We start from the raw sequence: 22611 nt of genomic DNA, 5'->3' as shown, positions 1-22611 counted from the left end.
CAGTTTGAATAGATTCCATGCTCTCACCTTAACTGTATACATTATTATTACAGCTAGTTGGACTATGCTATATTTTCTTTAACCAGGAAAACATTGTAAAGTTTGTCTGATATTGTACTCCAAGTGCATTGGGAATCCTTAAGGGTGTAAAAGGCAATAAAATGAGGGAACACCTAGATGTTCTTATTTAATCAGAGAGCATAGATTTAAAGAATGTATGTTCTTAATGAATAAGCCACAGTTTGTAGTAGATTTGACAGATGGAGCCTAGGTATAGCTTGGCTGCACATGCCATGTGCATGTATTCCTATTCCAAGTAAGAAAACAAACATATATCGGGCGCCTGGGTGGTTCAGTTGGTTAAGCGACTGCCTTCGGCTCAGGTCATGATCCTGGAGTCCTGGGATCGAGTCCCACATCGGGCTCCCTTCTCAGCAGGGAGTCTGCTTCTCCCTCTGACCCTCTTCCCTCTCATGCTGTCTGTCTCTCATTCTCTCTCTCAAGTAAATAAATAAATCTTTAAAAAAGATTAAAAAAGAAAACAAACATATGTCATCCTTGCAAAGAAATATGAAAGCAAACTTTTCTGTGGCTGACTTAAGATATTGTGCATAATTTTCCTCATCCAATATTTGCTAGTACATGCATTTCATAAAACAGTGAGGACAGAAAACAGTTCAATGGTGCAAGCCAGTAAACTACAAGTTGTTTCCACTACTATTTTATATTGAGGAAAATCTTGCAGCATTCATTCACATGTCATGTTCCTTGGTTATTTTTCTTAAGATTTTTTTTTTTATTTTGCTAGACTATATAAAGTGTTCTAAGTGAAGAGAAATATTTTCAGTAAGGAACTTTACAAAAAAAATAGGGGCGCCTGGGTGGCTCAGTCAATTAAGTGTCAGACTCTTGGTTTCGTCTTGGGTTGTGATCTCAGGGTTGTGAGATTGAGCCCCCACATCCAGCTCGAATTCAGTGGGGAGTCTGCTGGAGATTCTTTCCCTCTGTCCCTCCCCCCCAACTCACTTGTATGCACATGTGTTCTTTCTCTCTCAAATAAATAAATCATTAAAAAAAATAGATGCAAGTCACTTTCAGTATCTGGTTTGGCACGTAAGGAGCTTGGAAGTCATTATTTCTTTCCTCATAATAAGAAAAAACAAAAAGCTGAACAAACTAAAAATCAACAACTCTTTTTAAGTTTATTAGAGAATTGAGGTCTCAAGGCAAACCACTGCCCTCAGACTGGAGACAAGCAAGTGGAAACAGAGAATCACAGCTTACTGGAGTGGACAGCCATAAACAGAAAGCTCTGCAGGAGTCAGTATGGGGCAGGAGTCAGTATGGGGCAGGACATCCTAAACTATTACTGATCAATTGCTGTAGGCTCAGTGTGGACGAATTGGAGGGATAGTCCAGGGGATTTCAGTGTTAGGAAGTCCCCCACACATTTGTAAGTTTAATTTCAGGAACTCTATTAGTTTCTCACAGTGAAGATCAGAGGAAACTCCTCTCTGCTTTCAGCAGGTGGAGGGGAAAAATAGCATTTTCTGAAAATTTCCCAGAGCTTTCTATTTTTCATAATAAAGCCTGCCCTCAAGAGAAACTATTTTAGTAGAACCTAACTGACCTAAAAAAAAAAAAATAACAAACCAAAAAATACAACTGACCTAAGAGATTAGGGATGGGAGAGTTTACTGGGAAAATACTCTGGTATGTTTCTTATACTATTCATGAAATGGTATAGTGATATTTTAAAGAGGACTTGGGTTAGTGGTGATGTATATTGCAAACTCAATGTCAACCACTAGAAAAGGTTAAAAATGTATATGTAATTGGTGTGCTAAGACATGATAAAAAATGAAATCATGGGAAATCCTCAATTAAGGTCTGAAAAAGAGTGAAAGAAAAAAAAAAGAAAGAACAATACCAGTGAATGGCAAATAATAACAAATAAGGTAAATGTTAATCCACGTATCTCAATAATCAGCTTAAATATTGCTAGTCTATGTTCACCAATTAAAAGACTAAGAGAAGTTTAAAACAAAACCATGTATTGTCAGTAACAGACCTATTTCCAGAATAAATACAATCAATACATAAATAGAATGAATAAATGGGAAAAAAAGGTGAAAGAATGGAGAAAAATATGCTATGTTAACATTAATCAAAAGAAAGCAGCAGTGGCTACATTAATTTCAGACAAAGAAGACTTCAAAGGAAGGAGAATATTCAGGGATAAAGAGGGGATTATAAAACGATAAAAAGGTCATTACTCTAAGAAGACAGAACACCCCTCAGTGTGTAAGCACCTAACATCAGAACGTCAAAATACACAAAGCAAACCTAATAGCATTGCAAGGAGAAATAGATGAATCCACTACTATAGCTGGAGACTTCAACAACCCTCTGTCAGTAATAGGGCCAACAGGCAGAAATCGGTAAGGACATAGTTAAACTGAACAGCACCATCAATCAACTGGATATAATTGACGTTTATAGAAATTCAACAACAGCAGAATATACATTCTTCGCAAGCGCACATGAAACATTCACCAAGACAGCCCACATTTGAGCCCTAAAACACATCTTAACAAACTTAAAAAAAATCCTACAATGTGTGCTCTCAGAGCATAATGGAATTAGGATAGAAATCAGTAACAGAAATATAACTGGAAAATTCCAAAATATTTGAAGATTAAACAAGTAGACTTCTAAAAACATAACGAATCAAAGAAAAAATCTTTTTTTTACTCTTTTGTATTATGTTAATCACCATACATTACATCATTAGTTTTTGATGTAGTTTTCCATGATTCATTGTTTGCGTATGACACCCGGTGCTCCATTCAGTACATGCCCTCTTTAATACCCATCACCAGGCTAATCCATCCCCTCAACCCCTTCCCCTCTAGAGCCCTCTGTTTGTTTCTCAGAGTACATAGTCTCTCATGGTTCATCTTGCCCTCCAATTCCCCCCCTTCATTTTACCCTTCCTACTATCTTCTTTTTTTTTAACGTATAATGTATTATTTGTTTCAGAGGTACAGGTCTGTGATTCAACAGTCTTACACAATTCACAGCACTCACCATAGCACATACCCTCCCCAATGTCTATCACCCAGCCACCCCATCCCTCCCACCCCCACCACTCCAGCAATCCTCAGTTTGTTTCCTGAGATTAAGAATTCCTCATATCAGTGAGATCATATGATACATGGCTTTCTCTGATTGACTTATTTCGCTCAGCATAATACCCTCCAGTTCCATCCACGTCGTTGCAAATGGCAAGATTTCATTCCTTTTGATGGCTGCATAATAGTCCATTGTATATATATACCACATCTTCTTTCCCCATTCATCTGTTGATGGACATCTTGGCTCTTTCCATAGTTTGGCTATTTTGGACATTGCTGCTATAAACATCGGGGTGCACATACCCCAAATCTCAAGGGAAACTTTGAAATATTTTGAATTAAATGAAAAAGCAAATACAACTTATAAAAATTTGTGAGATTCAGTGAAAATGGTGTATAGAGGGAACTTTTTAGCAACAAATGCATATATTAGAAGAAAGATCTAAAATTGATAATTTGCAGCTTAGGAAACTAGGAAAAGAAGAATAATTTATAAAATTGAAATCAGGAAATCATAAAACAAATAATCCAGGTAAGAAATGGGTCAAAAACATGAATAGACATTTTTCCAAAGAAGACATCCAGATAGCCAAAAGACACATGAAAAGATGCTCAACATCACTAATCATCAGGGAAATACAAATAAAAACTACAATGCAATATCACCTCACACCTGTCAGAATGATTAAAATTAACAACACAGCAAACAACAGATGTTGGGAAGAATTCGGAGAAAAGGGAACTTACACTATTTTTTTTTAAGATTTTATTTATTCATGAGAGACAGAGAGAGAGAGAGAAGCAGAGGGAAAAGCAGGCTCCCCGCTGAGCAGGGAGCCCGATGCGGGACTCGATCCCAGGACCCTAGGATCATGACCTGAGCCGAAGGCAGACGCTTAACCATCTGAGCCACCCAGGCGCCCAAGGGAACTTACACTATTGGTGGGAAAGCAAACTGGTGCGGGCACTGTAGAAAACAGTATGGAGGTTCCTCAGAAAGTTAAAAAGAGAACTACCCTACGACCCAGCAACTGTACTACTGGGCATTTACCCAAAGGATACAACAATACAAATTTGAAGTGGGGCTCCTGGGTGGCTCAGTTGGTTGAGTGTCTGACTCTTGATTTCAGCACAGGTCATGATCTCAGGGTTGTGCTCAGCAGGGAGTCTGCCTGAGACTCTCCCTCTCCCTCTGCCCCTCCCCCTGCTTGTAATTACTCTCTCTCTCTCAAATAAATAAATTTAAAAAGTACAGATTTGAAGGGGCACATGCACCCCAATGTTTATAGCAGCATTATCAACAATAGCCAAAGCATGGAAAGAGCCCAAATATCCATCCACTGACGAATGGATGAAGAAGATGTGATATACATACACATACAATGGCATATTACTCAGCCATAAAAAATGATATCTTGCTATTTGCAAAATGTGGATGGAGCTAGAGTGTATTATGTTAAGCAAAATAAGTCAGAGAAAGACAAACACCATATGATTTCACTCATATGTGGAATTTAAGAAACAAAACAGATGAGCATAGCATAGGGGACAAAGAGGGAGGCAAACTGTAAGAGACTCTTAACTATAGAGAACAAACAGGTTGCTGGAGGGGAGGTGGGTGGGGAGATGGGTTAATTGGGTGATGCATATTAAGGAGAGCACCTGTGATGAGTACTGGATGTTATATGTAAGTGATAAATCACTAAATTCTACTCCTGAAACTAATATTATGCTATATGTTAAATAAAAACTTGAAATTACAAAAAAAATAAAGAAATCATAGGGAAAATCAAAATCAAAAGCTAATTCTTTGAAAAGATTAATAAAATTGAAGTCCTTCTAGACATATAAACCTAAAAGAAAGGAAAAGACAAATTGCTAATTATCAGAAATAAAAGGGGGAACCTTTATTACTTATCCATGACACTAAAAGGATAATAGAGAAGTATTATGTACAACTAGATGCCCACAAATCTGATAATCTAAGTAGACCAGTTCCTTCAAAGACACAATCTACCAAACTCACATGATAAATAGATAATCTAAATAAGCTTTTAACAAAGAAATTGCTTACGGGGCTGTCTGGGTGGCTTAGTCGGTTAGGTGTCCAACTCTTGATTTCAGCTCAGGTCATGATCTCAGGGCTGTGAGATCGAGCCCCACTTCAGGCTCCACATACAAGCAGGGAGTCTGCTGGAGATTCTTTCTCTGCCCCCCCCCCACTTGTACACGCTCAGGCTCTCTCAAATAAATCTTTTTTAAAAATTGCATACATAATTAAAAATCTTCCAAATCAGAAATCACTAGACTTAACTGGATTCACTGGTGAATTCTCCCAAACATTTAAGGAAGAAATTAAACCAGTTATATATATTCCAGAAAATACAAACAAAGGGAACATTTCCTGCCTTGTTCTAAATCAGACCAGGATTTCAAATCAAAAACAAAGATTACAAGAAAGGAAAACTACAAATCAGTATCTCTCATCAACATAGATGCAAAAGTTCTCCACAGAATATTAGCAAATCTAATTTAATGGAAACATATATATGCAGCACAACCAAGTGGAAATTATTCAAGTATGTCAGACTGGTTTTATATTTGAAATTCAGTTAGTGTAATCCATCACATCAACAGAGTAAAGCAAAAAATTAAATGATCATGTCAACAGATGCAGAAAAAGCATTTGACAAAATCCAACATCTGTTTGTGATAAAATACCTCAGTAAACTAAGAATTGAGGTGAACATCCCTAACTTGATAAAGAATATCTTGCTTCTGCAGCACATACTAATATTGAAATGATACAGAGAAGATTAGCATGGCCCCTACACAAGGATGACGCATGATTTTGTGATATATTCCATATTTCTATGGTGACTCTAGTTGATAATACTGTATTATATATTTGAAATTTGCTACAAGAGTAGATCTTAAGCATTCTCATACACACACACACACACACACACACACACACACACACAGTAAATATGTGAGGTGATGGATGGATTAACTCAGTTGTGAGAATCCTTTCACAGTGTTTACAACTATCAAATCATCATGTTGTACACTTTAAATGCATTTCAATTGAATCTGTCAATTATGCTTCAAAAAAGCTGATAAAAAGATATCTACAGAAAACCTATAGCTAACATCATTCATAATTGTGAGAAACTAGGTACTTTCCTGGTAAGGTCAGGAATAAGGTGAGGTTGTCTGTTCTCACCACTGATAGTCAACATCATCCTAGAAGTCCCAGCTAATACAGTAAGACAAGTAAGGAAAACAAAAGACAGACTGGGAAGGAAGATACAAAATTGTGTTTCTTTGCAGATGACATGATTGTCTATATAGAAAATCTCAATGATACAACATGAAGAAAACTCTTGGAATTAATAAAGTTATGGTAGTGTTGTCAGATACAAGGTTAATACACAAACGCATTTGCTTTATTACATGCCAGCAATGAAAAATTGGAACTTGGAATTTAAAACACAATAATGTTTACATTAATACCAGGGGGAGAGAAAGAGAAATACTTAAGTATAAATCTAACAAATAATTACAATGTCTACGTGAGGTAAAATATAAACTCTGATGAAAGAAATCAAAGATCTAAATAAATAGATATTCCATGTTCATGGACAGAAAGAATAAGTATTTTGAAGGTGTCCATTCTTCCCAATTTGATGTATATGTACAATGTAATTCCAATCAAAACTCCAGTACAGAATTTTGTAGATAGCAACAAACTGATTTTAAAGTTTATATGAAGAGGCCAAAAGACTCAAAATAGCCAACACAATATTGAAGTATAAAAAAACAAAGTTGGAGGAAATATAATACCTTATTTCAAGACTTACTATAAAGCTGTAGTAATCAAGACAGTGTGATATTGGTAAAATAATAGGTAAATAGATAAATGGAACAGAACAGAGAACTCAGAAATAGACCCACATGAATAAGATCAACTGATATTTGACAAAGGAACAAAGGCAATTCAACAGAGAAAGGATAGTCTTTTCAACAAATGGTGTTAGAACAACTGTACATCCATATAAAAAAAAATCTAGACACAGAGCTTAAACCTCTCATGAAAATTAACTCAAAGTGGATTATAGACCTAAAAATAAAATGTAAAACTATAAAACTCCTAGAAGACAAAATAGAACATTTAGGTGACTCTGAGTTTGGTGATGAATTTTCAGGTACAATACTAAAAACTCGAGTTGTGAATGAAAGGATTGTTGAGTTGCACTTCATTAAAATTAAAACTTCCACTCTGCATATGACCCTATTAAGAAAAATAAAACATAACCCACAGACTGGGAGAAAATATTTGCAAACACATCTCTGAGAAAGGACTGTGTCCAAAATGTAAAAAGAATGGTTAAAACTTAACAATAGAAAAACAACCCAGGTAAAAATAGACAAAAGGTCTGAACAGATACCTCCTGAGGAACATACACGGATGGCAAATAAGTATAAGAAAAAATGCTCCATATTTTATGTTATCAGGAAAATGCAAATTGAAATGACATTGAGTCGAAATTAAATACCACTGCATACCTAGTATAATAACTAAAATCCAGAACACTGACAACACTGAATGCTGCTGATGAGGATAAAGAGGGCTGGGGACTTTCCTTCATTGTTAATGGGGTTGCAAAATGGTACGGCCAACGTTGGAAGCTGGCAGTTTTTTACAAAACTAAACATACTCTTACCATAGGATCCAATAGTTGTGCTCCTTGGTATATACACAAATGAAAACTTATGCTTACACAGAAACATGCACATGGTTGCTATAGGAACTTTATTCATAGTTGCTAAAGCTTAGAAGAAACCAAGATGTCCTTCCTAGGTGAATGGATAAACAAACTCTACATCTATACAAAGGAATATTATTCAGTGATAAGATGAAATAAGCTATCAAGCCACAAAAAAGATATGGAAAATCCTTAAATGCATATAGCTAAGTGAAAGAAGCTAATCTAGAAAGACTACATACTGTATAATTCCAACTATATGACACTCTAGAAAAGAGAAAACAGTGGATGTAGTGAAAAGATCAGTGGTTGCCAGGCATTTGGTGGGGGAGAGGGGGAAGAAAAGATGGAGAGGTGCTGCACAGGGGATTTTAGAGCAGAGAAACTATGCCGTACAATACTGTAATAGTGGACATGTCATTATGCGTTCATCAAAGCCCATGGAATACACAAGGGAAAGAATGACTCTAATGTAAACTATGGACTTTAGTTAATAATAATGCATCAATATTGGCTCATTCACTAATTGTAACAAATGTACTTCACTAATGCAATGTGTTAATAATGGGCAAATTGCATGTGTTGGGGAGGATTAGGGGGTATAAGGAACTCTGTAATTCCTCTCAACTTCTTTAAGCTCAAAACTGCCCTAAAATATAAAGCCCATTATTATTTTTTAAATGGATCCAGGAACAAGCAACCCCTTAATGATTTCATCTACTTAGACCTCCTGAGGACTCCAACCAGGCTGTCTTATTTACCACATATTTGTATTTAGCAGCAATCCATTTGGTGAAATAATGTTCTTTGTGAACATAAACAGGCAAAAAGTCAAGCTGTTAGTGGTGTGGATGTGATAACCTAACTCTCCTTTGCAATTCACTCAGGCTACTTCTGTTTTTAACTCTATTCAAGGGAGTAATGCATGAGTGTTCCTTGCATTGAAGAATTCAGTGCCATAGGGATAAAGGTAACTAACATATATACTGATTCCTCAGAGAGTACTAAATTCACCTGACAACAAGCTCTTAAATAGGAAAGCTTCATAAAAGAAGCCTCTTGAACTATTAACGCACAGTTGATGATTTAAAGCCATATATCTCGGTAACAACACTAAAATGCCACAGGGGGGAAATAGAATACCTTTAATTAGAAAATATTTTAATAGCTTTGATTTAAAACTGTAAATAAATATTTAACCTAAGAAGGTATATATGTGTATATATATATATATATATACACACACACATATATATATATATAATTTCATTCTTTCCTAGTAAAAGCCAAGCAGGGAATAGTAGCTATGATGAATTTTGACAACAATATCTACAGAAAAGATCCATTTGTGTTTAAATGGAGAGATCTTTCATATACTGATGCAGATGAGGAGAATAGAAGTTATTGCTCAGAAAAAAAACAGCATGGTGACTTTCAGAATTGCATTTCACTTACTCTTACTGCCATTCACTACTACTGTGGTCAGTGTGGGAATCAGAGCAACTGGAAATGAGATACACTGTCAGTCAGCCTCTACTACCCCGTGTCCCTGCTCTACAGACAGCATACAAAATATTTTACTTACTTGAAACAGGCAGACAGGTTTGAGCAAATTAGAAGAAAAGGAATATACCTTCAGAGTCAGCACAGATATTTGATCACTTTAGGCAAGAGTCACATACTCAGGTGAATTTTGGGAATCATATAATCATAGTGACTTTCTTTTTCTTTTCTTTTTTTTTTTTTGTTCCAAAGAATTAAACATTATTACATTATTGATATGTGACTCCACGGAAAGAAAATGAGTTGTGTTTAATTCTGTGTGGGTGGGAGGCATGCGATTTGCACATGATTTAAATAGATTCTGCCTCATGCTATGACACAGATCTTTGTCCTGAAAGAGTTGTGTTTGTCTATTTCAAGGGAGTGGACAGCACTTCCTGTCTGTCAGCTCATCTGGACCCAAAGAAGGACACAGGGCGAGAATCACTACTTCCCAGTACTTTCCAGCAAGCCTCGGAGTGTGTACTGTTCGATTCTGGTTCTACATGGTTGACCCCAAGAGTATGGGGATATTAAAGGTACAAAGGGAGGTGGGACGTGTTTCACTGAAATATTCATAGCATGTGTTTAAACTTTTTTTTTTTTTTTTTTGAAATCACAGAACACCAGTGTTGATTCCATTAATTTCTCATTTCTTTCTGGGACAGTGGGATTTTGGCCAACAGTGCTGTCATTCATCTTAATCTCATTCAAGATTTATCTCATTCACGGCTGCCACCTGAACTCAATTATGGTGCATGCTATTTAAAAGATTATCTAGAGATAAAAGAGGATGGGCAGATTCCACATGCATCTTCTACTAACAACTCAGATAGGGAAAATGCAGACGTGAGACCAGAGGGATAATGATAAAAAGAATTTTCTTCCCCAAACTAGGTAAAAGCAAAGAAATTTAAGATTTTAAGCATCTATCAGCTTACCCGAAAAACAACTTGCATGCTCCATTTTTGACTAATTTAAAACAAGAATCTGCATCAAATGCAAATGTCTTTGAAGAAGCAGGTTGCTGCATTTTTACTACTTTTCGTTGTATGAAATATCAGTAAGCTTTTCAATCAGCCTGAAGCAATTTTGAAATCTTGATTTCTAATTGTAAGATTATACATCAGAATACAATACCTGGTGTTCCTGCTTTGTAATTATACAACCACCTGTTGTTTGAATAAATACAGTTGGAATCTTTGACTTTATCTCAAACATCGTCCCTTGTAAACAATACAGTTACTAAGTGATTCCTATCTTTCAGGCTGGGTATTGTAAGCTTCATACCTGGTATCTGTTTTAATTCTACCATTCATCTCATGAGGTAATATATTTTCCCCAATTTTACAATTTAAAAAACGGAGACTCAACGTGGCTTAGTAACTTTTCTATTATAAAATTAACGAAAAATCTGATTTCAAAAATATGACATCGCTTACCCAGCATTGTTTCACAGGTGTTCTGCAGTCTAACAAAGAAGTCTAAGGAGAAGAATGGGGAACAGAGAGAAAGGAAAAAAGGGCCTTATCAATTCTAGCCAGTATAGAAAAGAGAGCTCTTCAAGAAAAAATACAAACATGCAATGAAAGTAGAGAATTTGTGCTGATTCTCTATGCATGCCTCTTTTCCTAAAGGGAAGCCAGTAAAAACAACAGAGAAAGAGATTCATTTTTAACAGTTTAGGAACAAGTAAATGAAGATCATGTGACAATTTTGGAATTTTTTTTCATTGCTTTTCAAAACAATATATGCAAACTCAGTAGATTAGCCTATTGCTTATGTTACATTTTATCCAGGGTTATTTATAACCACTAACCTTAGAGAGACTCCACAATACATTATTTCTACTGATTTTTTTTTAATTTTACTTTATTATGTTATGTTAATCACCATACATTACATCATTAGTTTTTGATGTAGTGTTCCATGATTCATTGCGTATCACACCCACTGCTCCATGCAGAACGTGCCCTCTTTAATACCCATCACCAGGGTACTGATGTTTTTAAACACAGACTCCTGCAGTTGAAGAGGACACAAATCCCTGGTTGTTACTTATGGAAGAAAATACCAATGGAGAGGCCAAGAGACCTTTCAACAGAACACAAGTTGATTTCAGTCACTGTCTCACAAAATGTTGCTTCCTCAGTTCAAAAAAGAGCATCCTTACCTTATGTCTTTTAGCTACTCACCAGCTGGTTGGTTAGACTGAATATTTTTGCACCCCCCTCCCCATTGGTATGTGAAATCCTGAGACTGCTACTTCAGTCACCCATTGCTTGGAGCCATGTTTCTGGAAACACGTAAACTTTGAAAAAAATGTTGGCCTCAAGTCTTGATTTTTGATACCCTGCTTTGGTGACTGTGGGTTTTTTTCTAACCCGGAGGCAGCAAGTACATGTAGCTATGCTCCAGTCTTCAGAAAGTTCTACTGCAAAGAACAGTGCTAGAGAATTAGCCTGACAACCGCTTTTTGTAGAGGAGTCACTCTCCCCCACTCCAAACTGTCCTGACAGGGTTGACTGTTACTGTAGGTTTCTTTTACCAACTCCACAGCTGACCCAAGTCATAGTCTTCTCCAATATTTGGTGCAGATTATAGGACGATTTGTCTTTCTTGCAAAATCATAAGGATATAAGCTAGATTTGGGCTGTTGGAGACCATCTTTCCCAACATGGGGAGGGAGACTGTCTGAGAAAGAAGCAAACACAGGAACTAACTAAACTAAAGAAAGGGAGAAACAGAATGGTATTTGCTCTAAGTCCTGGATCCTACCTTGACTGAGCCAGTAAAATTCTCTGTTACTTGCTACTGAAAAGCCCTAACTTTTACAGAAACCCGAGAGAAACTGTTTTCATAATGTATCCTTATATCACTGATGAACGTAAGGGACAAATCTCACTTTCTCAATTATTGGTCTGGAAAATCCTGTGTGTGTGGTGGGGGGGGGGGGTTCAGGACCGCATGGTGCATCATAGTTGTTCTAATCTGAAACTATTTCTTAAATTGATTACAAAAATCCTTTAGAAAAGATATGGCAAAATACCAATGGTGAAGTTTTATAGTAGAGGGCCTAGGAGGCCATAAAAATAAAAAGGCATTCCTAAGAGAGATTTCAAATTATAGTTTGCGGTAGAATGCTTTCTTGTCCCCCCACATGTTATGGAATTGTATTCAGTGCTCTGCATCCCCAGCCCTTCTGTGCTTTGTTCCATATCCCAGAGAACTACAATTCCCAGGCTTCTTCCCTCTCTGCTTTCCTGAATAGGTTTGGCCAGTACTTTCCACTGGCCAAAGACCTGAGAGCAGGAAGACTAGACAAGACTTTCTTCTCCCCCTATCCCGTTCTCCCTACCCCTCCTCATCCTTCCCTCCATTTTTCTCTCCCTCCCCCCACCCCCCCTCCTCTGCTGAGTTTCTAACTGCATTTCATTTCTGACTCAGCTTTTTCCAGATAAGCTCTGCCTTCCCCAAGTATGCCTCCAAACTCCATCTTCCAGCAGCTCAGTTTCAGTGACTCCCTTTGGCTCTCTAGTTTTAGCAGTGAGACCGTCTTCCTATACATAATGATTAATTTCTAGGATGCTTCATGATTTCCTTGGTAATTTCTCATCTTTTCCATAAACTTTGTAACCAGCGCTCTACATTAAAGTCTCTCTATTTGAAATACATTAGAGTAGTTTATATTTTCTAGCTTGGCCCAGTCTGATACAAGTACCCACTCCAAAGAAAACACAAATCTTTTCAAGATAATAACTTGTAACACAATGAAAAATTTTGCGTGAACTCCAGTCAGTTTAAATTTGTCCTCTTTATATTAACTTATTAAAAACTTGCCCTTCAGTTGGGGAAGACAGAAAACAAATTTAAAAAAAATGCAAATACGAAAACTTCAACTTGTGATACAATACTCTGGAGCAAATAAAACAGGTTTCTGTAATAGTTACTCCTGGTCTGCTGGCAGAATTTTATTTTATACTGAATGGTAAGAAAGTCTTTGAGAAAGATGAAATTTGAATTTAGGCTTAAAAAAAAAAGGAGGCTGCCTGTGAACATCTGGAATAAGAATGCTCTTGGAAGGCAAAACAAGTTAATGAAAAAGCTCAATGTATAAGATATTTGAAGGCCAGTGTAGCTGGAGCAAAATAAGTGAGAGAGAGAGAGAGAGAGAGAAGGAGAGCGGATAATGATGTTGAAGAAACAGGCAAGAGCCAGGTCATGTTGGCAGGACATTTTAGGGACACAAGAAGATTAGCTTTTATTCTAAGAACCACAGAAAGTCATTGGAGAGGGTCTTAGTCATCTTGGGCTGCTATAACAGATTACTGTGGCTTAAGCAAGGAAATTTACTTCTCACAGTTCTAGAGACTGAGAAGTCCAAGTTTAAGGTACTGACCAATTTGGTTCCTGGTGTGGACCCTCTTCCTGGTTTGCAGATGGCTGCCTTCTCACTGTGTGCTCACCTACAGAAAGAGAGACCATCTCTCTCCTGTCTCTTCTTAGAAACACACTCATCCCATTCATGGGGGCTCTACCCTCATGACCTGATTGCCTCCCAAATACCTCACCTCCAAAAACCAAAACGTTGGGAATTGAAGCTTTGGCATGTGAATCCAGCTTAGGGGGAACATGTTCAGTCAATAGCAGAGAGTATTAAATTGTGGAATAATATAATCTCATTTGAAAGTTTAAAAGATCTATCTGGCTGCTCTGTGGAAAGGAATGGGGACTGGTGAGTGGGAGGTGGCCAGAGGTCTGGCAGTAAAACAAGGAGGCGAGTTAGAGATGATTTCTAGGTGTCTGGAGCAGAGAAGATGTAGCTTTGCTTAAAGTTGAGTCTAAGGATAAATTGGAAAGCGATTTCTACAAATAATAAATAGTTAGATTTTCACCTGGCATAAAAGACTATTTTCTAAATAAAACATGCTTTAATTTTATTAGTATATTAATGAAGGGCATCATATAAAGACAAACCAGACAAGACGTGTTCCGTCAGTTAGATCATGGTGAAAACCAATTATGATTTTCCTATTAATTTTTAGGATAAAAAGCCAAATGATTCAGATTTATCCCAGCCTGCAAAGTTGGCATAATAGGCTGCATGAAGAAGGCATGTGTTTTATAGGAACATGGAAGCCTGATGATAAAGGAATAATATTCAGAATAGTAAATGGATAATATTCAGAAAAATAAAATGTTCACACAGGCATCAGTGTCCTTTGATTCAAAGGCTCAGGAAATAAAAGAATAATGCTAATACATACTTTATTTTCTAGGTCAGGTTTTTTTTTTTTTTTCCTGTCTTTCAATTACCTACCTACATATAAAGTTAAAAGCACTCCTTAAAATGGTGCTGGTCACTTTTTGATCCACATTGCTAAAAGAGCCCTAAGTGAACCAAATAATTTCCCATGAGATTACTTAGTTCCATTAGTTCGGATTCCTAGCTTCTGGCTTGTTTTGATATTTAGCCAACTCAGGTGAATTATTTAATGTCTATGAAAAGAAGTAAAGTTTGTCACAGGAAAAGAGAATTTCTTTAAAAATGACTAATATTCTTTTATTATTCCAGACTCATTTGTAAAGGCACAGAAGGGAAATGAATAGGAAACTTTTATAATTGATACTTTTCATAACATTTTTTTTTGTAATTTACAGAAATTTCTAATTGCTCAGGGGAAAGGAATGAACTACTTCCTAAAATTTCCTTCAGTGATAACAGATGAATTAATATATCTAAATGGGCTTCAAGAAGTGTGTTGTTCATATTTCAGAACAGTCAGCCTGCCGTGTTGAAATGATCTTTATCTTAGAGTTGTTTTAGACACAAATGATTTCTGCTAAAACGTGTGGAATTTAGCATGTAAATGTTCCATTCAGGAAACTGTTGTTCTTGTGGCCCCATGTTTGTGAATTCTGTTTTGTTTTAATGTCTAGGAAGATAGTAAGAGCAGAGCAAAAAAAGACTGAGAAAAATATTAGATGGTTACTATGTACCATTCATTGTTTGAAGTCGTGTGTGTGTGTATAGTCTTCACACTCCAATGAGACAATACTGACATTATCTACATTTTGACAGATGAGGAAAATGAGATCAAGAAAGCTTCAGGAACTTGTTCAAGGTCAGAGAGGAGATGGCAGATGGCAGGCCAGGGTGTCCCCAGATCCACTGGCTCCAGTCTGTGCTTTTAATTACTCTGCTCCACTGCCTCTTAGCATTAGAAGGTTATTTTTATGGCATATTTTATGGTCTGTATTTCTATTACTCAAAATCATATGTGATACCAATAGTTATTCTTTAAAAGGTGCTTTGCATATTCTATGTTCTGTATATTGTAGTTTTCAGTATAGATTTGGTTTGAGTTTGCAAACTTTACCAAAAAACGGCATAATCGTTATGTAAATAGTCAGATGTACCTCCTAAATGCGTAGTGTGTGTGAGATGTTGTGGGGGGTGCCAAAGCTATTTGTTTTACCTATCATTTAATCCTTTTATTCTACTGCTTTTAAAAAAAAGATTCTATTTATTTATTTGAGAAAGAGAGAGTACGCATGAGAGAGAGAGAGAGCGCGCGCGCACTCGCACGTAGGGGGAGGGGAAGAAGAGGGGAGGGGGTAGGACGGAGGGAGAAGCACGCTCCCCACTGCTGCAGGGCTGGGTCCCAGGACCAGGAGATCATAACCTGAGTCTAAGGCAGAAGCGTTACCAACTGATCCACCCAGGCGTCCCCTGTTCTGCTGCTTTTGATGATTAACTTTTTGAATGAGCATTTCAACGATAAGAGCCACCAAGACCACATCTTTATTAAACTGGTTAAGGCTTCCTCTGGTCAGTTTTGGAATCCTCTTGAGTTTGTCATTAGATCTGTATCTGCCCCATTAGAAGAAGTAGACCTTTCAGCACCCCTCCGCAGAATAATGCAGGGGAAATTCTGTTTATTCCTGTGATGCTGCCAGACCCCTGAACTTCAGAATAAGAAGTTTGGCAGACGAGAAAAAGATTTAGCCTTTTTTTCTTAAATGCAGAATGAGTATGGGCTCTCCAGGGGGCGCTGTGGTGCAAATGCATACTGCACCAGCAATGGCCAGGTACTTTGAGATATTCTAGAGAGGGAATTTGATACACCAGTCAGCAACTACCCCATTCACCCATATATAATAATATGATAATCATAAATAATTGCATAGCAGATCAATGAAATATGGTATATATACAGTCACTAGTAATAGAGGAAATGTGTTTTAGATTTGCATTCATTAGATTAGGGCATTAACTTACCACTCAGTGCAGTGAAGTAATAATTTACAGAATGAGTTGCCCAAAAGGCTCTGGTTATTACCATGAGATGTTGCTACATAGATGAGGACATACCCCGTTTCCTAGTTATCACTAGCACTGTAGAAATTCTTCCAGTCCTATGTTGAGTAAAAAGAGAAATGAGCAAAAATGTAAAGTTTCCAAAAGGGAGCAAATGCATTCAAAAAAGTTTAATATATACTTGATTTACAAAAATACGTATTCAAAATTAAATAGGTACTAGTTTGCATACCATATGCTTAAGGCAATTTATAGATTTTCATTTTCCTTACTATTAAGGCTTAATTTTAAAATGCATTTTTATATGTTATTATGAAAGTTGAGAGGCACCGTCAGTGTTCTATCTATAATCTTATCTTTTTTAAATTTTTTTAAAAGATTTTATTTATTTGTCAGAGAGAGTGCAGAAGCAGGGGGATCGGCAGGCAGAGGGAGAAGCAGGCTCCCCGCTGAGCAAGGACCCTGATGGAGAACTCGATCCCAGGACCCTGGGATCATGACCTGAGCTGAAGGCAGATGCTTAACGGACTGAGCCACCCAGCCATCCCTAATCTTATCCTTTTTTAAAGTACATTTTAACTGATGTTCCAGGCTAACCAATTCTCTCTCATTTCTGTTAAATGCTGAACTTCATGGTCATTGTTTGCACAAGTGATGGCACCCTGTTTATGAAGGCAGCTTTTGAGAATGCCATTAGATAAAGTTTAAGACAGGAAATAATAATTAGTGCAAATGTCCCCTGGCATAAAAGGTAGAGAGATATGGGTAGGAGCTATTGAACATACTTAGCAAATTTCTGCCCTCTAAACAGACTTGTAGAAGATTCTGGATTGTACTCCAAATTTGAGCATTTCGTGCTATTTTAAGCAGAAATATGGAAAGTAATGTACCAGGGCAGCAGTTCTAAATGTGTTATGCACACTCGTGTGGCATAGGTAATATCAAGAACAATAGTTAAAATGAACCAAAGTATTTTTTAGCATTTTCCTCCCTTTTTGAGAATAGACTCAAGATTCTCCCTATGTAATATCAGTATCCCATGTTTTAATCTGATAGGTCTCATTGAATAGAAGAGAAATAAAAGGTGGTATCCAGTGTGCCAGGCATTCAGTGAGGCAGTTCACCACCTAGGACCTGCAATGGGTTACACGTAGGAGAGTGTGTCAAACATGCACATGTCACCCGTAACATAGTAAGAATCATGGGCTTGTATTAACAGTTTAGCAAAGGCAGGCATATAGATCTTCAAAGCAATGATACTTTAATAGCTCAGGTAGAGAAAACTGTGTAACTCCTGTGTATCTTCCATGGTAGATAATAGAAAAGTTAACTGTAGGAAGGTAAAAACACAGCTGTTAAGTTGCTAGGAAATGATAAATTCTCAGAATGAGAAAGTACCGCAGGAAATGCAAAGGTTGACACTTGAGAGAAGGAGCTAATCTGATTTGACCTTCAAATTAGACTTTCCCTTTAGAATATCAGAAAAACAGAAAAAGAAAAGGGACCTCAAGTCAAAGAAATATGCTGCTAAAAATTAAAATCAAGTCACAGTTTTAAGACAGAGATGTGGGAATTGGCAAAAGAAGGCATTTCTTACACCTGCCTACAAACGGGCCAGATGCAGTCACCTTGAGAAAGAACCAAAAGTCAGCTTTGCTTAGAAGTCTGAGTCCCAAGCTGAATAGGACTTCTTAAAAAAAACAAAAAAAAAAACAAAAAAAAAACAAAAAAAAAACATGTAACATATTCAAAGTTAAAGCATCTTTCACATTTTTATTTTGTGAAATCTGTCAATCTCTATTTTACTAATATATTCTAGATTTAATGCATAGGAAGCCGTTTCCTGTCATAAAATAACAAAATATTCTAGAGGTGCCTGGGTGCCTCAGTTGGTTAAGTGTCTGCCTTCTGCCTCCAGCTCAGGTCAGGATCCTGAGGTCTGGATGCACCCTTCCCTCCAACCAACTTCCTGCTCATTGGGGAGTCTGCCTCTCCCTCAGCCCCTCCCCCCACTCATGTGCTTTCTCTCTCAAATAAGTAAAGTCTTTAAAAAAAATAAAATATCCTCATCTGTTTTAGTTATTACATAATTTTGATTTTTAGATTCAACGAATTAAGCCACTTATAATTTATTTTGTGTATGTATGGTGAGAGGTTAGAAGCTCATTTTTTTTTCCAAAATAGCAAGCCAGTTCTTCCAACACCATTGATTCAATACTGTGTCTTCTCCCTGTTAATTTGATGTACTTTTGTTATCTCATGTAGAATTCATATGTGTATTTGTGAATTTTCTATGGATATATAAAAGAATGATTGCTTCTTCCATACAAAGATAGGTAGATGGAGGGGCGCCTGGGTGGCTCAGTCGTTAAGCATCTGCCTTCAGGTCATGGTCCCAGGGTCCTGGGTTCGAGCCCCGCATCCGGCTCCCTGCTCGGCGGGAAGCCTGCTTCTCCCCCTCCCACTCCCCCTGCTTGTGTTCCCTCTCTCGCTGTGTCTCTCTCTGTCAAATAAATACATAAATAAAATCCCCCCCCCAAAAAAGATAGGTAGATGGAGAGAGAGATGATAGAAACACAGAGATAAATTAAATCATACTCCTCTACATTTTTATGACTGTTATCTCAATTTGTCAATTTAGGAAAATAGTATTTTAAATTCTTTCAGTGAAATTATAAAAGTTACAGTTTGTTTTTATTAGTCTCAGCCTTTTATATTCCAAAGCCATATTGTTGAACGTATTCAAGACAGTTATATGTGCTTGGGAAGTCATAACTTTTATCAATATTAAATGTCCCTCTTTATACTTTTACCAAAATCTTATTTTTCTGTTATTAATATGGAAGTTCTTCTATTTTTAAATGATTTTATTAGTATGTTACCCATGCCTTTATTTTTAACTATCCCATGATATGGCTTTAGTTATGTCAGTTTTAAACAGCATATGGCTGGATTATTTTTTTTCCCATAATCTGAGTTTCTGGTTTTTATAAATTAATTCAGTCCTTTTCACATGTGTTATTGTTTCATCACGATATAGACCTATTTTTTGTGTGTTCTCTATTTTTCTTCTGTTTGTTTTATTTTTTTCCCCTTTACTGCTGTCTTTAGTTGGGTTGATTAGATTTCCTGAATTCTTGCTAACTTCCAGTAAATTTTATTTTTTTTAATTTTTTAAAGATTTTATTTATTTATTTGTCTCAGAGAGAGAGAGAGAGAGAGAGATAAGAAGAGCACAGCAGGGGGAGTGGCAGGCAGAGGGAGAAGCAGGCTCCCTGCTGAGCAAGGAGTCCAACATGGGGCTCCATCCCAGGACCCTGGGATCATGACCTGAGCCAAAGGCAGACGCTTAACCAACTGAGCCACCCAGGTGCCCCTAAGTTACAGTAAATTTTAATTGCTAGGTCTCTTTTTCTAGAGTGGACATGGTTTTTAATAAATCACTTTGTTTAGGTGATCTAAGATTTTTGTGATTAAGATTTAGGAAGGATCACTTTGTTTAAAATATTTATCCATTATCACTGAAAATTAATTGTGTACTTCCACGCACCCCTCAAATAAAAGATAACTTCGGCAAGTTTTATTGACCCAGCTCATCTTCTCAAACAGCTCTATGGCTTATTCTTGTTGGCTGGAACCTTAGATTCAGGGTGTAAATATTTCATCTGCTTTCTTGACAATCATATTCTTAAAAATGCTGTAGACCTCACTAGCATGTAATTATCAAGTTTATGTTTATACTATATAATCATGTATGTTTTGTAGTCATCTTTGCTCCCTACTCTGTATTAATTCCCATGCAATCCGCTACGTTGGATTCTTTGTTTGATACGTAAATTACTTTGCTAAGGCTACATTAATGAAATACCACAGACAGGGTGGCCTACCCACAGAAATTTATTTTCTCACAATCCTGGAGGTTAGTGGTCCAAGATCAAGGTGCAGGCAGGTTTGATTTCTTCAGTCCGCTCTCCTTGGCCTGCCAACATTTGCCTTCTTGCCATGTCCTCACATTGTGTGTCCTCTGTGCGTGCATCCCCAGTATCTCTTCCTGTGTCCAAGTTTCTTCTTCTTACGAGGACACCAGCAAGATTAGATTAAGGCCCATCTTAATGGCCTGCTTTTCATGTACTGACCTCCTTAGAGGCCCTATCTCCAAATACAGTCACATTTTAAAGTACTGAGGTTTAAGGTTCAACATATGGACTTGGGGCAGTAGAAACATTCAGCCCTACCAACATGTTTTGCTCATACATTTCAGAAATTGTGCATGGGTGATAAGCTTTTTGAGTTCCTGATTGACCGAAAAGATATGTACCCATATTAAAAAAGAAGTTTGATCTAGGTTCAGAATTATTTTTTCTTAAGTAATTGACAGTGTTGTTGCAATGTATTCTAACATCCATTATCCACCTGCCTTACAGAAGACAGATGTCTGATTATTTCTCCTCCAGGATTTTTACATATTCTTTTCTGTCAGGAAGTGGGTAAAATGTTCTTTTTATCCTTGGAGTTCATAAATCCCTACAGCAATTTGGTGGGCCTTTGTCATTTTTCATCTCAGGGAGATTTCCATCTGTAATTTATCTGATTATCTCCTTCTAGAAAAATCTTCAATTCAAATTCTGATCATTCCAGGTTTTTTTGGCTTTTGTTTGTTGTTGTTTGTTTTTTAATCACCCATTCCTCTATTTAACCTAGGGTAAATTCCTTATTTTAAAGCACTGTAGCTTACTTATAACTCAGTGACCTCCCAACCCAGAAAGTTGTGATGTTTTAGTGTGAACAAGCAATTATTTGTAAACTTAGCAATGAGAGCTTTGCTAGCTCTCATTGCAGTACCCACATGATCTTGATTCTTGTAAGTAGATACATTTGTTTTTCAAATAAAATAATGAACTTGCTAAGGTCGGAATTGCACAGCAAGAAACATGAGATTCTGGGCGCCTGGGTGGCTCAGTCATTAAGCGTCTGCCTTCGGCTCAGGTCATGATCCCAGGGTCCTGGAATCGAGTCCCACATCGGGCTCCCTGCTCAGTGGGAAGCCTGCTTCTCCCTCTCCCACGCCCTCTGCTTGTGTTCCCTCTCTCGCTGTCTCTCTCTCTCTCTCTGTTAAAAAATAAATAAAAAATCTTAAAAAAAAAAAAAAAAAGAAAAAGAAACGTGAGATTCTGGTTCCATTACTGACTAGCAAGTCAGGTATTCTCTCTAGTCCTCTACGAAGTTTTTGACTAGAAAATCAACTTTCTAGTTGATGCTTTCCAAGCCTAAAGTTCTTAAATCTTGAACTTTTCCATTCTTTAGCAAGTGTTTACTGAGCACCTGTTCTATACATGACAGTATTCTAGGCACACCTAAATAAACAAAACAAATTCCCTGCCCTGATAGGATTTATGCTATCATGGTGAGACAGACATTAAACAGGAAACGTGATGAGTGAGTTGGGTAGTCTTTGCAAAGCCCGTGTAACACAATGAGGCTGAGTAAGGGGACTGGTGGAGCCAGGAATGGCCAGAGTGGGCCACACTGGGATTGTAAACTTTGAGCGAACACTTGAAAGGGCCCAGGGAGCGAGCCATGCAAATATGGGGGACATGATGGGAGAACATTTCAGACAGAGAGAAAAAAACAAAACAGAACAGTGCAACAGCCCGAGCTGGGAGTGTCCTTGGTGTTTAGGAGGATTGGCAAGGGAGCCTTCTGGAGGGAGAGAGTAGTCAGACCTGGAAGAAGGGGGAGGGGAGAGAGATCTTGAAGAAATATTTATACCTTTGGAAGGACATTTTTATTACCTCTGTTGTGTGGCCCAGTTCTAGGAAATTGCTATTACTAACTCAGTTCT

The 22611-nt window shown here is 37.3% G+C and overlaps 1 protein-coding gene and 1 pseudogene across 4 annotated transcripts in view; both read left to right on the top strand.

Moving 5' to 3' along the window:
- MALRD1 (MAM and LDL receptor class A domain containing 1) overlaps nucleotides 1–22611 on the top strand; it is an 835513-nt gene that overhangs the window by 634703 nt on the left and 178199 nt on the right. For all 4 annotated transcript variants that reach the window (XM_088025530.1, XM_088025529.1, XM_028114131.2 and 1 more), the window contains one exon: nucleotides 9830–9987. In XM_088025530.1, the coding sequence (XP_087881656.1) occupies nucleotides 9830–9987 (158 nt within the window). The remainder of the gene's footprint in view (nucleotides 1–9829; nucleotides 9988–22611) is intronic.
- Nucleotides 5912–6010, top strand: LOC114217367 (U6 spliceosomal RNA; annotated as a pseudogene).

This window comes from Eumetopias jubatus, unplaced genomic scaffold (genome assembly GCF_037043125.1).
Source record: "Eumetopias jubatus isolate StellerSeaLion01/CBP00866 unplaced genomic scaffold, mEumJub1_p1.0 scaffold_8, whole genome shotgun sequence".
Lineage (NCBI taxonomy): Eukaryota > Metazoa > Chordata > Mammalia > Carnivora > Otariidae > Eumetopias > Eumetopias jubatus.
Note: the sequence above shows the minus strand (reverse complement) of the source record. Positions and strands in the feature narration are given on the sequence as shown.